The sequence below is a fragment of the Macrotis lagotis genome, chromosome 2 (genome assembly GCF_037893015.1).
Source record: "Macrotis lagotis isolate mMagLag1 chromosome 2, bilby.v1.9.chrom.fasta, whole genome shotgun sequence".
Classification (NCBI taxonomy): domain Eukaryota; kingdom Metazoa; phylum Chordata; class Mammalia; order Peramelemorphia; family Peramelidae; genus Macrotis; species Macrotis lagotis.
The window spans coordinates 188,199,882-188,215,934 of NC_133659.1; the positions used below are offsets into that span (position 1 = coordinate 188,199,882).

Sequence of the window (16,053 nt, forward strand, 5' to 3'; positions counted from 1 at the left end):
CTCTGATAGGAACAAGAAAATTTATGTTAATATTTGAAACGAGTCTTCCTTCTTACAGAAATGATTTCTGTTGTTCCCATGAAATTCAGTGAGTAGCTGTAAATTAAATATAAAATCTAATTAACAATGAGAGGGTGATTCCAAATAACTAAATTTAATTTTCAAAATCTTTCCAAGCACTTCTTGGTTGGAATTTTTTTTTGTTTGGTACAAAGTTTCTCCAAAGAGGACAGAAATTGGGACAGGCAAATTAATCCCCATGTTCTCATGCAATATGCAGAGACTGCTTTGAGGTATATAGTATAGCAAACAAGATGGAGGCAGCTTGAGGAAAGATACAGGCTCAAGACTTCACTTCTAACATCTGACAATAGCTTTGTGACCCTAGGCAAGTTTCCTAACTTCTTTTTTTTTTAGACTTGATATACTTTATTTTTCCTGGTTACATATAACAACAAGTTTTAACATTCATTTGTAAAACTTTCAGCTCTGAATTCTCTCCCTGTTTCCCACCCCAGTTCCTCTCATTGAGGAAAACAAGTTTTTTGATATAGGCTAAAAATGTGTAGTCATGCAAAACATTATCATAATAGTCATGTTGTGAAAGTAAATATAGCCTCCCCCCCATTGTTGAATCATTTCACAATTCCTCCAATAGTTCATTAATATCTTCTTTTTCCCAACACCCCCCTCAAACACTTGCCTTTTTCTCTTTCTGTCCTATTATCCAATCCAATAGGAATAATTTGCATTTCTCCAATCAATAGTTAAATAGGACAGTTTAAAAATATGGACAGATAGCATTGATAACCTCATATGAAAACTATCCATATCTTTTGATCATTTATCAACTGGGAAATTATTTTTTTATAAATTTGACTCAGTTCTCTATGTTTGAGAAATGAGGTCTTTATCAGACAAACATGTTAGAATTTTTTTCCCTGCAGTTACTATTGCTAACTGCATTTCCCTCCATTCTATTCGATTTATTCTATTCTCTCTCTCTCTCCTTTCCCATCCTGTTCCTCCTCAAAAATATTTTGTGTCTGTCTACCCCTCTCCCACAATCTTTCCTCTCTTCTATCACCTCCCTTCCTTTCTCCCATCCTTTCCCCCTCCTACTTCCCCTAGGGTAAGATAGATTTCTGCGCCCAGTTGGGTTTGTAGGTTATTCCCTCTCTGAGCTAATTTTGATGAGAGTAAGATTCACTCATTCTCCCTGAATTCCTCTTTCTCCCAGTCCACTGTAAAAGCTTTTTCTTGCCTCTTTTTTTGTGAAAAAACCTACCCCCATTCCAACTCCCCCCTTCCCTTTCTTCCAATACATTCCTCTCAACCCTTAACTTCATTTTTTTAATATATTGTCCCTTCATATTTAACTCCCACATGTTCTATAACTATATATGTTTCTTCTAACTTCCCTTATAATTGAAAAAATTCATATGAATTATCAGCATCATCTTCCCATGAAGGAATATAAGTTGGTCAACATCTTTAAGTCCTTTATAATATGCCTTTATTGTTTACCTTTTTATGCTTCACTTGAGTCTCATATTTGAAAATCAAATTTTCTGTTCCTCTCTGTTCTTTTCATCAGGAAAGTATGAAAGTTCCCTCTTTCATTGAATGTCCATCTTTCCCCCTGAAAGAATATATTCAATTTTTCTGGTTAGTTGATTCTTTTAATCCAAGTTCTTTTGACTTCTGGAATATCATATTCCAAGTCCAATAATTCCTTAATGTAGAAATTGCTAAATCTTGTGTTATTTTGACTGTGGCTCTACAATAATTGAATTATTTCTTTGTGTTGCAATATTTTTTCCTCAGCCTGGATGCTCTGAAATTCGGCTATAATATTCCTGGCAGTTTTCATTTTGAGATCTCTTTCAGGAGGTATTAAGTGGATTCTTTCAATTACTATTTTACCTTCTGCTTCTAGAATAAGAGCAGTTTTCCTTCATAATTTATCGAAATAGAGTTATCTAGATTCTTTTTTAATGGCTTTTAGGTGGTCTAATAATTTTTAAAATATTTCTTGTGGATCTATTTTCTAGGGCATCTGTTTCTCCAATAAGATATTTCACACTTTCTTCTAATTTTTCATTCTTTTCATTTTGTTTTATGGCATCTTGATTTCTCACCATCAGTTTCCTTTTGCTCAATTCTATGTCTTTTTTTTTTGGGGGGGGGGTTGCAAAGCAGTGGGGTTAAGTGACTTGCCCAAGATCACACCACTAGGCAATAATTAAGTGTCTGAGATCAAATTTGAACTCAGGTCCTCCTGACTCCAGGGCCAGTGCTCTATCCAATGCGCCACCTAGCTGCCCCTCAATTCTATATCTTAATGAATTATTTTCTTTAGTGAGTATTTGTATCTTTTCCATTTGGCCAATTCTGTTTTTTTTAAAGCATTCTTCTCCTCATTGTTTGGTTTTTTTTTTTTTGGACTTCTTTTTCCATTTGGCAAAATTGGTTTTTAAGATATTATTTTCTTAAGTATATTTTGTGACTCCTTCACTAGGCTACTGATTTCAGTTTTTATGATTTTCCCACATCACTCTCATTTTCTTTCCCAACTTTTGCTCCCAATTTTGATTTTCAAAATCCTTTTTGAGTCCATCCATGGTCCTAGACCAATTCAAATCTTTCTGGGAGGCTTTGGATGTAGAAGCTTTAATATTGTTATCTTTTTTTGAGTATATAATATCATCTTTCTTACCATCCTAGTAAATGTCTGTGATCAGACCTTTTCCCTCTGTTGTTTGCTCATTTCCCCAGGCCATGACTTGGTTTTCAATCTTTGTTAACATGGGACTATTTCCAGGGTGGAAAGTGCACTGTTCCAAGTTTTGGGATTTTTTTTTTTGCAGCTGTTTTCAGAGATATTTCTAGGGATTTCAAGTTTATAATTCTTCCAGGGTCTTATGATCTAAGGAGAGTTTTGACTTTTCTTCTGGCCTGTGAGTGATCACAAGCACTCCTTTCTGCCCTGGAACTGTGAAGAAGATGTCCTGCTCTACTGTGGAAATAAGTTCTGTTGTGTTTCTTCTGTTCCTCTTCCTGGGACTGGGACCCAAGACTATGACCCAGATTTTGCCAGTTTGGGCAAAGCAACAGAGTCCTGCCTCAGTACTAGCAAAGAGACCCTGTAATCTCCTTCTGCCTCCCTTACCATCTGCAGACTGAGAGCTCCAGAAGCATCTGCCTCTGCTCATTCAGTGACTCCCAAGGATTGCTCCTGGTCAGCTGGGATTGAGTCTGTGCTGCTGAGGCCTGTAATGGACTGTGCTCCACTCTCAAACCAGGGTCATAGACTTTTCTTGCTGAGTTTCCAAGTTGTCCTTGGCAGTCTCTGGGCTCAGAGGTCTGGAAACTGCCACTGCTGTCACTTACCCAGTTGCCCACTGTCTGTTCCTAAATTGTTGGGACTTATTTGCTCCAGCATGGCTCCTCTGCACTGTGCTCCTTGCTCATCCTGGTACAACAGACCCTTCCCACTGATAATCCAAGTTGTATTAGGTTGGAAAATTGTTTCATTCAGTGTTTTGTGAGTTCTGCCATTCTGGAATTTATTTAGTCAATATTTCAATGGAGTGGTTTGGGAGAGAACTCAGGTGAGTTCCTTCTTTTACTCTTCCCAAGCTACATAACTTCTCAACCACAATTTGTGTTGTTCATTCTTTAATTCCAAATAAGACCAAAGACATCATAGAGTGCATGATAGGAGTAAAGTCATCAGTTTCATTCTCCTCCGGAGTCATGGAAGTCCAGTGGCAAGACAAAAGTCAAAACCACTGGAGATAGTCTATAAATTGGGAAAAATAACTAGTATTATGGTATCTCCCTCACAGAAGTCATAGCAATGTTCCAGTGAAATAATATAGGTAAAGTACTTCCCAAATTCTTAAATATTATAACAGTGCCATATATATATATATATGTATATATATATGTGTGTGTGTATATATTATATATATATATATATATATATATATATGCAGATTGGTGTGGGAGATAGAGCACAAGACTGGGAGTCAGAAGACTCTTTTTAATCTGATAGTCACCATTTATGAACTATATGTCCTTAGGCTGCTAGATGGCATAGTGAAAAGAGCTTGGAATAAGGAATATCTGAGTTCAAAACCAGATTCAGAATAGTTTTGGCATCTATGCTCTTTTTGACTCAGTTTACTCATTCATACAAAGGACATCTACCTCCCAGAGCAGTTGTGAAGATCAACTGATACATTTGTCCAGTATTTTTTTAAACTAGAAAGTGCTATATGGACATTCTCTTTTGTTATTATTTTAGATCTGAATTGAGGGGGGCAAGTCCTGGCACCTGAAAGAGTGGGATCTGACTTTGAAACAAAAAAAAGAAAAAGATAATGAAGATAACTGAGGCAGGATCTATAAGGTCCTTAGAGCTTGAACAGATATAAAGATAGCAAGGGCATCCATTGCATCCTGGGCAATCACTTTTGTCTTGCCCCTAGATTTTGAAGACTCTGAAACAGTGTGAGACTGAAGACATTGTGCAATTCTACCTCACTTAAATCCAACTTACACCTGAATAAAGACATCACCATGTGATACCACTGGTCCTCTTCAAAAATGAAGAACAAACAACAAAAATATTTTGGAACACTTCTCCCATCCCCTTCCACTTAAATCTTTATGATCCAGTGATACTATCCTCCCGTTGTTCAAATCCACAAATCACCTCTTCCCCAACTCTTGACATTTCCAGTGATTATTGGAATGTTCTCCATCCTCATCTCCCTCTCCTGGTGTTCCTGACTTCTTTCAAGTTTTTTTGTTTTACAATATGGAAAATTTGCTCTACTTTACTAAATTTGGAAAAATGGCTTTTATATGAATATATGTATAAATACATATTGTTTATACACACAGATAGGCACAGAGACACATACACATATTCACTGTGTCCCTCTTATATGACTCCCAAAGTCAAAGGTACTAGAGGGAGAAGTGATGGTCTCCTTTTTGTCTTAATATTTGTAATATCTAGCATGATACCTTGTTCCTGGTTTATGTTTCATAAAGGTTTGTTAAATGGAAGATGAATGTAAACAGACTATTATAGAAAACCACTATCTCAAAGTTAGAAGGAAAGGAGAGACTTTAGAAGTCACCTAGACCAACTTTGCGTGCTCAAGCTCATATGCTATACTCTATGGTTTTATTTCTATGATATCACCAAAATCTAGCACTTCAATGATGATGGATGAGTGAAACAAGAACAAAAAAAATCTAGTATGACTTCATGTACTCAGTAGATGAAAAATATCTCTCCATGACACAATTTCTGTCAATTTTAAGATAGCTCTCTCAAACAGATTAATCATCACCATCTCAGCCTCTGGGAAAAAAAATTTCTAGAGAGAAATATATGGGTACTTCCTAAATTATGTATTTATGGCTCTTATGAATCCTGTGCATCTTATAGCTCTGGATCAATGCAAGTTATTTATTAATCCCCTCAGCTTCATAAAAAGACCTTGGCATTTGTACCAGGGCTGAAAATGCTCATTCACATTATTGGTTGTTCCAATAAATTTCCATTTTTTAAATTACTTTTTTACAGGTTATCACCTGAAGTGATTTCTGCCACGCTTTTTGCTTTACTCTGGAGAAAAAATGTTTTATGTGTTTCTGTGGGTTTTGGGGTGTGTGTGTGTGTGTGAGAGAGAGAGAGAGAGAGCAAGAGAGGGAGAGAGATTGACAAGTTCATGTGCCAATACATAACTTGCATTCCTTTGTTTTGCTGAGAATGTAGTTTTTTTTTTTACCAATTATTCAATGTTCTTCAAACGATAAAAGAATAATGAAAGACATTCTCTGATCTCCACCCTTCTTACATTTCAAAATAATAAATGTTCTATTTGTTTTAAGGGCAAAATGCATATCTAAATGTATCAGATTGCTTATTAGTAACAAAAATGAAAAATTTGCCAAATTGCAAAAAGGAACCAACCCAGTGAGAAGACACACCCTCCCAGCTTAGTATATAAAGGTCTAACACAATCTCTAGATAGCAAGCATTGCTTGAGCAGAACCTCTACTTCATCACTATGTCTCTGAAATATGGTTCTGGCAAACATTACTCTTCCTCCCACAGTGGAGCAGGAGGTTCATCCATCAGAGTCTCTGGCTATGGGACAGGCTCTTTTAGTAGAGGATTTAGCTCAGGTGGATATTATAACCATGGCAGCTGCTCAAAAGGTGGCTTTGTCAGTGGATCAGTAAGGAGCTTTGGAGAAGGGTTTGGTGGAGGCAGCTATGGTGGGAGAAGTTTTGACAGTGGTAGTTTTGGTGGTGCTAGCTTTGATGGAGTACTTGCAGGAGGTTTCGGTGGAGCTGATAGAGGCCTCCTCACAGGAAATGAGAAGGTCACCATGCAGAACCTGAATGACCGCCTGGCCTCCTACTTGGATAAAGTACGATCTCTAGAAGAGTCTAACTATGAGATAGAGCAAAAAATCAAGGGATGGTATGAGAAACATGGCAACTCAAATCAGCAAGAACCTCGTGACTATTCTCATTACTACAACCAGATCAAAGAACTTAAAGATCAGGTAAGTAACATCCTTTATACAAGTCTCACACTTATTTCTTAGTATTATGTTTAAGAAGGCAATAGCTGGTCTCAAGGTCAGGACACCTAAGTTCAAGCTTCCTCTGATGTCTAGTAGCTACATGACTTAGTGCACCTAGGCTACTCTCTAAGACTCTAAGCTTTAGAGCGGGTGTCAGTTTGCATTAAAAGAGGATATTTCAGGGGCAGATACGTGGTGCAGTGGATAAAGCACCAGCCCTGGAGTCAGGAGTACCTGGGTTCAAATCCGGTCTCAGACACTTAATAATTACCTAGCTGTGTGGCCTTGGGCAAGCCACTTAACCCCATTTGCCTTGTCAAAATCTAAAAAAAAAAAAAAAAAAAAACCCAGGATATTTCTCATTGGCAGCTACTTAGAGCAAAGGAATTCCAAATTCAGATTCAACTACCTTCTCTCACATGCCCTCCCAAATGCTTGAGAAAGAACAATTTTAGGGTGGCTAGGTGGCGCTGTGGATAGAGTACTGGCCTTGGAGTCAGGAGTACATGAGTTCAAATCCAGCCTCAGACACTTAATAATTACCTAGCCATGTGGCCTTAGGCAAGCCATTTAACCCCATTGCCTTGCAAAAAAAAAAAAAAGAACAATTTTAAATCAGGGAACATGGGGCTACTAATTGTTATTGTCTATTTCATTCTTGGTCCTGGGAATAGCTTAGCATAATACAAAATTTGAAGAGTTGAAGGAAAGTGATCCTGCAATGGTAAACTTTTATTGGTCAGTAAGGATATCAGACTCCTGAAAGCTATGGGTTTCCAATGAACTCTTAAAGAAAGGAAGTATAATGAAAGAAAAGAAAAGGAAAAACTCTAATTGGAAAAATGGAAGAAACATTGGAAATGGGAGTGGGGAAAATCTCTGCTAATTCTATCAGGGGTGAATAAAATATTTTCCAAATTTATACAAACTTGCTCTCTCCTACATTTCATGTTTTATGAATTCCTCCAAGTGGACACAAGAGAGATGTCACTCATATCATATGTAAATGATGATTCTAAATGTAATTACTCAGAAATACATATATATATATATATATATATATGTATGTGTATATACATATGTACACATATACATGTATGTATTTATGTATATAGTAGCAAATCAATCAGAGGCATCCTGGAATCAGTGAATTAACATGTTGTGGTAAGATCAGGGATTTCAATGACTCAGATGAATATAAAATGCTCTAAGTATTTTAAGTAAATAAAAAGTAAAAAAAATGCTGGTAAGAAAGGTCATGAATTGATAAATCTGGAATATTCAAGCTTTAAGCAAACAGATGAGTATATGGTATCTCATTCTTAAATGACAAGAGTATCTCCAAAGAACTCTGTGAGATAGTCACAGTTCAGTTCTTAGGATGGATAGACTTTTTCAAACAGCCATCTACCTGATCTCTTTCTAAATTATTTTTCCTCTTTCAGATTCTGAATCTATCTACTGACAATGCTAATGTGCTACTGCAAATTGACAATGCCAGGCTGGCTGCTGATGACTTCAGACTGAAGTAAGCAAAAGGAACAAAGACTATGTGCTCTAAAATTGTCAGATGTGAATTTGGTATGGGTCATTGAATAACCAAACTAAAATGAGTTTCCAATGTTCACCAAATGGCTTTTCCTGCCTAATATTTTTTTTAATTTTGAATATCTTCTAGCTCACCAGAGAAATTTTAGATCAGAAATATTCTACAAACAACTTCTAAGACATTTCGAACTTTACTGCTTTTATTCAATTGTGCCATCATTTGTGTGTGAAATAGAACAAACATGTTTAAACAAAATGTGAAATTAATTGGGTACCAGACTATGAAATGAATTCTATTTATAATCAAGTTGCTAGGGGCAACTAGGTGGCACAGTGGACAGAGAACTGGTCCTGGAATCCAGAGGGCCTGAGTTCAAATCCAGCCTCAGCACCCCATACTTCTTAGCTCTGCAGACCTTGGGGAAAATCTCTTAACTCCATTGCCTTTTTTAAAAAAAATCATCAAATTGCTTATTTATTAGTAATAGCTATAATTATATTAGTAATAAAATGGGTTCTCTCTTGACACCCAAAATAATATCCTACACACCACAGGGGCTTAATTGATATATAATATATCCTCTATACTGCTACAGCAAGGGATTTTATTATATTATATTGTTTCTTGTAATTAATATTTTTAATCTCCTCTTTTCTCTTTTCTTCACAGCTCTATGATATTCTTTTTAAATGGATTGAGTTATACACAAGTTTATACTATGTCTCTTTCAGATATGAAAATGAAATGACCCTGCGTCAAAGTGTAGAAGCTGACATTAATGGCCTGCGCAGAGTCCTGGATGAACTGACCTTGGCCAAGACTGACCTAGAGATGCAGCTCGAAAGCCTGAATGAAGAGCTAGCCTTCTTGAAGAAGAACCATGAGGAGGCAAGACAAAAAAAATACAGTTGCATCCCACATTGTCAAACCCCATCCCCTAAATTCTCACAATAGTCATGAAAACATTATGGGCTCTCTTTCCTCTACAGGAAATGAAAGATCTTCAGAATGTGCCCACTGCTGATGTGAATGTGGAAATGAATGCTGCTCCAGGAGTGGATCTGACTGAATCTCTGAACCGCATGAGAAGTGAATATGAATCAATGGCTGAACAAAACCGAAGAGATGCTGAAGCCTGGTTCAAGGAAAAGGTGAAAATTATGTATCATGCCTAAAAGCCTCCCATCTCATCATAAAAGGTGTTTTTTGCTCATAATGACTTTTCTCTCTCTTTCTCTTCTCCTTTGCTTTTATAATCCTAGAGCAAGGAGCTGACCACAGAGATCAATAGCAATGTTGAACAAGTGTCTAGTCATAAATCCGAAATCACCGAATTGAAACGAAATGTTCAGGCTTTGGAGATTGAACTACAGTCACAACTGGCTCTGGTAACAATAAGCTCTGATTCCATACCATAAGCACTCTATTTCCAAAATATTTTGAAGCAATTCTCCACAAAGTATAAAGTTTTAGAGTTATTTTTATTTTCCTATTCAACTTTAAAAAAAGTTTTTATTGCTTTTTGAATTTTACAATTTTCCCCCCAATTTCAGTCCCTTCCCTCACCCCCACAGAAGGCAATCTGATAGTCTTTACATTGTTTCCATGCTATACATTGGTCAATTGGGCAAAATTGAATGTGCTAAAAAAAGAAATTATATCCTTAAGGAAAAAATAAAATATAAGGCATAGCAAAATTACATAAGATAGCTTTTGTACATAAGATACCTTTTCCTATTCAACTTTTTGATACCTAGGATCAATGTTCACTAAATTAAGGAGTATATCAATCAGCAATCTTCATGGGAAAGAGAACAGTTTAAAGCTGGCTTGAACTTTAATATTAAAAAAAAAAACCACAATACTAGCAACTGGTTCCTTAACTTCATGGCATAGAGATGAAGAAGAAATGGAAACAGTGTCAGATTTTATATTCCTTGGTTCAAAGATCACGGAAAACAGTAACCACAGTCATCAAATTAAAAGATACCTGCTTTCTGGATTGAGGGTTATGGCAAATCTGGACAACATATTGAAAGAAAGGAAAAATATCACCTTATCAGCATAGATTGACATAGTCAAAGTTATGGTTTTTTTGAATAGCAACGTATGGCAGGGAGAGCTGAAGTACAGGGAAAGTTGAGAATCACAGAATCAATGCTTTTGAATTATTCTGGAGAAGACTTTGGAAGAATCCCTTGGAAAGTACAGTGTCAATTCAAAATTTAGAGGAAAATAGATCAGGTTATTCATTGTAAGGTAAATTATGAAAGATGAAGTTTAAAAATAATGAGAATATAAGAATCATTGGAAAAGACCATGAAATTGGGAAAAATTGAAGGTGAAAGGAAAAGAGGGGATGGCAAAAAAAACGAGATAGCTAGAGTCATGGAAGTAATGAACATGAACTTCAAAAGATTGAGAAATAGTCAAAAATAGAAAGATGAGGTTTGTTATAGTTGATGGGATCATAAAGAGTAGAAAACAACTGCATAACTGAACAACAATAGTAGAGAGAAGGGAACATATCAAGTCCAAAAGTGTAAGAGGTATTTGTCTGAAATTACTAAGAAGCTAAAACTAGCTCAGATTACATATTTTGAAATTAATCAAAATCCTTCATTAACCCATGATTTTTCTAATAAGAGTTTTGTTGCTTTCATTTATTCAATAATGTTGTCAGTTCAACCAATGCTCCTCTTCTTTTCAGAAACAATCCCTAGAAGCATCCTTGGCAGACATAGAAGGTCGCTACTGCATACATCTATCACAAATCCAGACCCAGATCACTGCTCTGGAAGAGCAGTTACAGCAGATCAGGGCTGAAACAGAATGTCAGAATTTAGAATACCAGGTGCTCCTTGACATCAAGATCCGCCTGGAGAATGAAATTCAGACCTACCAAAGTCTACTACAGGAAGGCAGGTAAGTAAAAGACATGCCACTGATGGAAATTCTCCTACTTGCCAAGTACTTCTTAGGGGAGTTTCTCCCAACTTTTGAAAAGTGAACTTGTAGAGGAGAAATAGATAGCTGTGTCAGAATGTTGAGTTTATCTTGCCTGAATTTGTTTAAGAAATGATCATCAAGGGGTGGCTAGGTGCTGCAGTGGATAGAGCACCAGCCCTGGAGTCAGGAGTACCTGAGTTCAAATCTGGCCTCATACACTTAATAATACCTAGCTGTGTGACCTTGGGTAAGCCACTTAACCCTATTTTCCTTGCAAAAAAGAAAAACAAACTTAAACAGAAATGATCATCATATCCAGGAAGACAACTTTTTCCAAGTATCTTTAAACTCTCTCTCTCTCTCTCTCTCTCTCTCTCTCTCTCTCTCTCTCTCTCTCTCTCTCTCTCTCTCTCTCTCCCTCTCTCCCTCTCTCCCTCTCTCCCCTCTCTCCCTCTCTCCCCTTCTCCCTCTCTCCCCTCTCCCTTTCTCTCCCTCTCCCCTACCTGAAATGATTAACCCCCTCCTTAGAGTGGTAATCTCTTGAAGGGTAACATGGTGACTCTTTCCTCCCAAGAGCTCACCATATGGGTACCACAATCCTTGATGACATTCAATTAGATTTAAACCTACTAAAGTTTAGAATGCCCAAACTTAATGGTCTTAGTTTCTCCCAATAGGAGGAACTAAGAATGTGTACCATCACACTTAGCCATAAGTTTCTTCTCAAACTCTTTAGTTTCTCTGAAAGTCTAATAAAATCTGGGGAGGACATACAATTTCTAATGCATCTGACAACCAATGATTAAAATTTTTCTCCTTTTTATATTTCTAGTAGCTCAACTGCAAGTATTGGTCATGGGGGAAGCTCTGGTGGTGTAATCTTCGGAGGAGTATATGGTGGAAGCTCCAGTGGAGACCAAGGGGGTACCAGTTCCAGGGGTGCATATGAAGGAACTTCAAGTGGCAGTGGAGCATTCAAAACTTCTGACTCCAGAAGGGGCTCAAGCGGAGGACAAGGAGGAAGCTCTGGATCTGGTGGAGAACCTCTATCTAAAAGCAGCTCTGGAACAAGGTCAGCAGAAACTAATTGATTTCATCAGAATCCATTGTAATTTCTAGTGGGTTTTTCTTAGGAGGTCTTTTCTTTCCTTTCTTTCTTCTTAAAGTTAGAAACACAAAAGAATTCAAGAAAGCTGCCATTTTCAGAAAGAAAATGCATGTTAAGAAGATAAAACATACAGTTTGGATATCATTGGACTAGTTTCTCTAGAAGTCACTGAAATGGAAGTTACATCTCTCTAGAACACTGGCAATGAGAGAGAGAGGGAGGAGAAAAAGATGGAGAGAGAGAGAGAGAGAGAGAGAGAGAGAGAGAGAGAGAGAGAGAGAGAGAGAGAGAGAGAGAGAAGAATGAATACATCATTCCAGTGTAAGCCTCTGGAAGGATCTTAACTAGAGGCAAGATTTCTAATTAAAGCCAAATGATCCTTTATGAGTCTGTTGTTTAGGAACTATCCTAGCTGAGTTGGCAAAAGCCCCTAATCAGATTGGCTAAATTATGAGAAATGCTTTAGTCAGGGAAGCTCTGGAAGGTCCTATAGTGGACACTAAAGGGCTATGATCTGTGTTGGTGAAAGAAAGGTCCATAGTAACAAAATCACTGTTTCTTTTATATTGACATGGTAGAGAATAATACATTTCTGAAAAATCTGAATAAAACACATTAGAGATCATTATTGTTGAACTCTTTAATTCATATTTTCCTCTAGATTAGAAATTTACCTAAGTAAAGAACCAAATTTCTTTAAAGAACCACCTGTAATTTCTCTGATTAGGGTATTCCAGTTAATGATTTCACTTACTGGCTCTTCTTATTCTTTCTTGCTCAAGTGCAGCTTTGGGGGCATCTTAAACTCTCTTAAATTTCATTAAAAAAGGAACACTATAGTAGAAATATCAATATTGGTCAATTTTCACTTATAGATTCTAATAGAAGCCATTTGATCAAGACTATTGTTGAGGAGGTAGCCCCTGATGGTAGAGTTCTTTCATCCAGAATGGAATCAGAGATCAAGATGTACTACAATCAACCTACATTAACATGGAAAAGTCTGTTTCCATAGAATATAACATATCAATGCTGGGCAAGAAGTCTCCATCATTATTAATGGTCGATGATTTTTTTTCTCTCTTTAAATATAAGGTGACTATGATTTCTTTCCTATTCCTTTTCTCTTTACCAGAGATTATTCTTCAATGAAAATAATTCTTAAAGAAACTTTCTGTTCCTATTTACTGATACGTTTCAATAAACTTTCTTACTGATGCTAACAATATAATTGTGGTTGTGTTATCTTCCTCTTTTGAATGAGATATTAACAGCCTTTACAGGAGAGTTTAAAATATCATAGGAGTTAAAGTCTTAGAAAAACCATTCAGTCCAACATATCCATTTTGCAGGGAAGAAAACTGAGGCTCAGAGAAAGGAAGTGATTTCCTCAAAGTACACAAAAGTAGTAAGCCCCAAGGTTAAGATTTGACCCTTAGTCATCTGATTGTATACCCATGGCTCTTCCAAAAACAAGGAATTAATAGTGAGCTGCTATATTTGAAAATTGTTTATCCAAAAATTGTTTGCAAGCATATCTTAATTTCATGAACTAAAAGTCTTTTCCTATTTCAGAGTGTGTCCTAAGATTGTGTAAAACAGTTTCTCCTAAAACATTCCCTATACATCGCCAATTTTTGGAATAGTTTCATCCATAAAGGTATAGAGTTTGTAGTATCTTTCTAATTCTTTTGGATTCAATTACATGGTTTCTAAAAATCCATGATAATCAATGGGCCTAAAATAATTGGACATTACAATATGTCAAAATGATCTGGGTTTTGCTCACCTGCTTCATTCTATCTTGTAGTCAAAAATATGAACACCTCCTCATACAGTCAATATGGAGGGTAATCGCTTTAATGGAGAAAGGACTGAGGAAAGAGGTCAGAATGAGTATTGCTTGCTTAATGTGGAATTGGTATAGCAACTCAGGAGAGAATATGGGATGTGTTTTTTATAAAGCTTTGTATTTCAGCATTCAAGTCAAGTCATATGTGGAATTTTGAAATTTACTAGCCCTTCAAACCTATGACTGCTAAAGAGGCAGAGACAACTGATTTAGGTGGAGAGATTAAAAGAAATGGGTTGTCTCTGTAGACCACTTTAATATTAGAGGAAGGAGATCTTACAATGAAAAGTATTTTGAAGAGTCACCCAGGAAATTCCTGGTGTAAAGGTGTATCCTATTTAAACTGCAGCACTGACTATCTCAACAGTTTTAGACCCAGATACTCAACTTGCAAAAAATCTGGAAATTGTAACATGTTTGTCACCCTAAGTGAGGGTGTTTCACTGAAATAAATCAAATCTCAAAGGAGAAGAAATCTGTAACAAGAGAAGTCATACCTCCTACCTGGGAAGTGACAAAGTTCAAGGCCAAAGATTTGAAGGGTCAAATAGGAGAGCCCTCTGCCTCTCCTGCTAAGGTTCTCTGATCTTTCTGGGAAAAAAGTAGAAATCCAGATGAAAAGAATGTATAATATCCAAGTAAAATAATCATAGAATACTCAACTAAGCTAAGGTTTAGAGGAATTGGGAAGTAAAATTGTCCATCAAAGAGTCCAGGGTTTCAATGAGATTGATCCATTCAGTAAAATCATTCCAGTGACCAAAAATACCAGTTCAGACCAGACTGACATTAGCCAAGGTCAGCAGTCAAGCATATTGCATTGTACAACAGGGCAGCAACCATGCCCCTATACCAGCCCACACTGGCATAAGTTGTTCCATGTGAGGAGACAAAGCAGCAGAGATCAATCTGTTGCTTAGAGAGTCCTGGGAGTCCTGTGAAGACCAAAACTACCCAACATCAGAACAACTCACCTCTCTCCAATGTCATACTCCAAGTGAACTTGAGAATTCTCCAGAGGAAGACAAGACAAGGAAGGTCTCTATTTCTGGAGTGTAAGTTGTCTCAAGCATTAGTATTTCCTACACATGTGCCGTACAACTATTGTACTATAATGATGTGTCCACTTGGAGTGCTTTGCAATTTTTTCTATCATTTGTCCAAATGACTTATTTATTTATTTATTTGTTTGTTTGTTTATTTATTTATTTGTCAATTACATGAAGAGAAAATTTTCAAGATTCCTCCTTTTGCATGATTTTGAGTTCTACATTTTTCTGCCACTCTCCCTTCCATCCTCCATCTTCATGGCCACAAACAGGATGATATAGGTTGCACATGTACAAGCATTTTAAAATTATTTCCATCTTAGTCATGTTGTGAAAAAATTAGAACTAAAGGAGGGAGAAAGTTTGAGAAAGAAATATCATAAAAGTCTTAAAAAGTGAACATAGTATGCTTTGATCAGTATTCAGAATCCATGCTTTCCTCTCTGGGAGTGAATGATACTCTCCTTAACTGGTCACTCAGGATTATCTTTGATCACTCAGCTGCTGAAAGAAGTTGCTTCCACTGTAGTTGAACATCTTACAATGTTGCTGTTAATGTGTACAGTGTTCTCCTGGTTCTGCTCACTTCACTCAGCATCAGTACATGAAAGTCTTTCTAGGCTTTTCTGAAGTCAGGTTGTCCTTGACTTCTTACAGAACAATAGTACTCCATAATATTCCTATACAATAACCTGTTCAGCCATTCCATAACTGATGGACATTATAAGGAATATTTCACAAAATTTCACAAATATTTTGTATTAGCCTTAGCTTTACAATGTTTTTCTCTTTCCTTATCCCTTTTAATTAGATTTATTTTTGCTTTTGCTTTGTCTAGGATCAAGATTGTTCCACTGCTTTTTTTTAACTTCAGCTAAAGTGTAATATATTCTTCTCCAGCCTTGAGTAAATTACTTTTTAAGGAA

The 16,053-nt window shown here is 36.6% G+C and overlaps 1 protein-coding gene across 1 annotated transcript; it reads left to right on the forward strand.

The window, feature by feature from the left end:
• The first annotated feature begins 6,095 nt into the window (after positions 1 to 6,095).
• Positions 6,096 to 12,209, forward strand: LOC141512053 (keratin, type I cytoskeletal 10-like). The gene is made up of 7 exons (XM_074220959.1): positions 6,096 to 6,599; positions 8,066 to 8,148; positions 8,901 to 9,057; positions 9,159 to 9,320; positions 9,432 to 9,557; positions 10,880 to 11,094; positions 11,954 to 12,209. The coding sequence occupies exons 1-7, from the start codon at positions 6,096 to 6,098 to the stop codon at positions 12,207 to 12,209; spliced, it is 1,503 nt and encodes a 500-aa protein (XP_074077060.1).
• Positions 12,210 to 16,053: the final 3,844 nt, after the last annotated feature.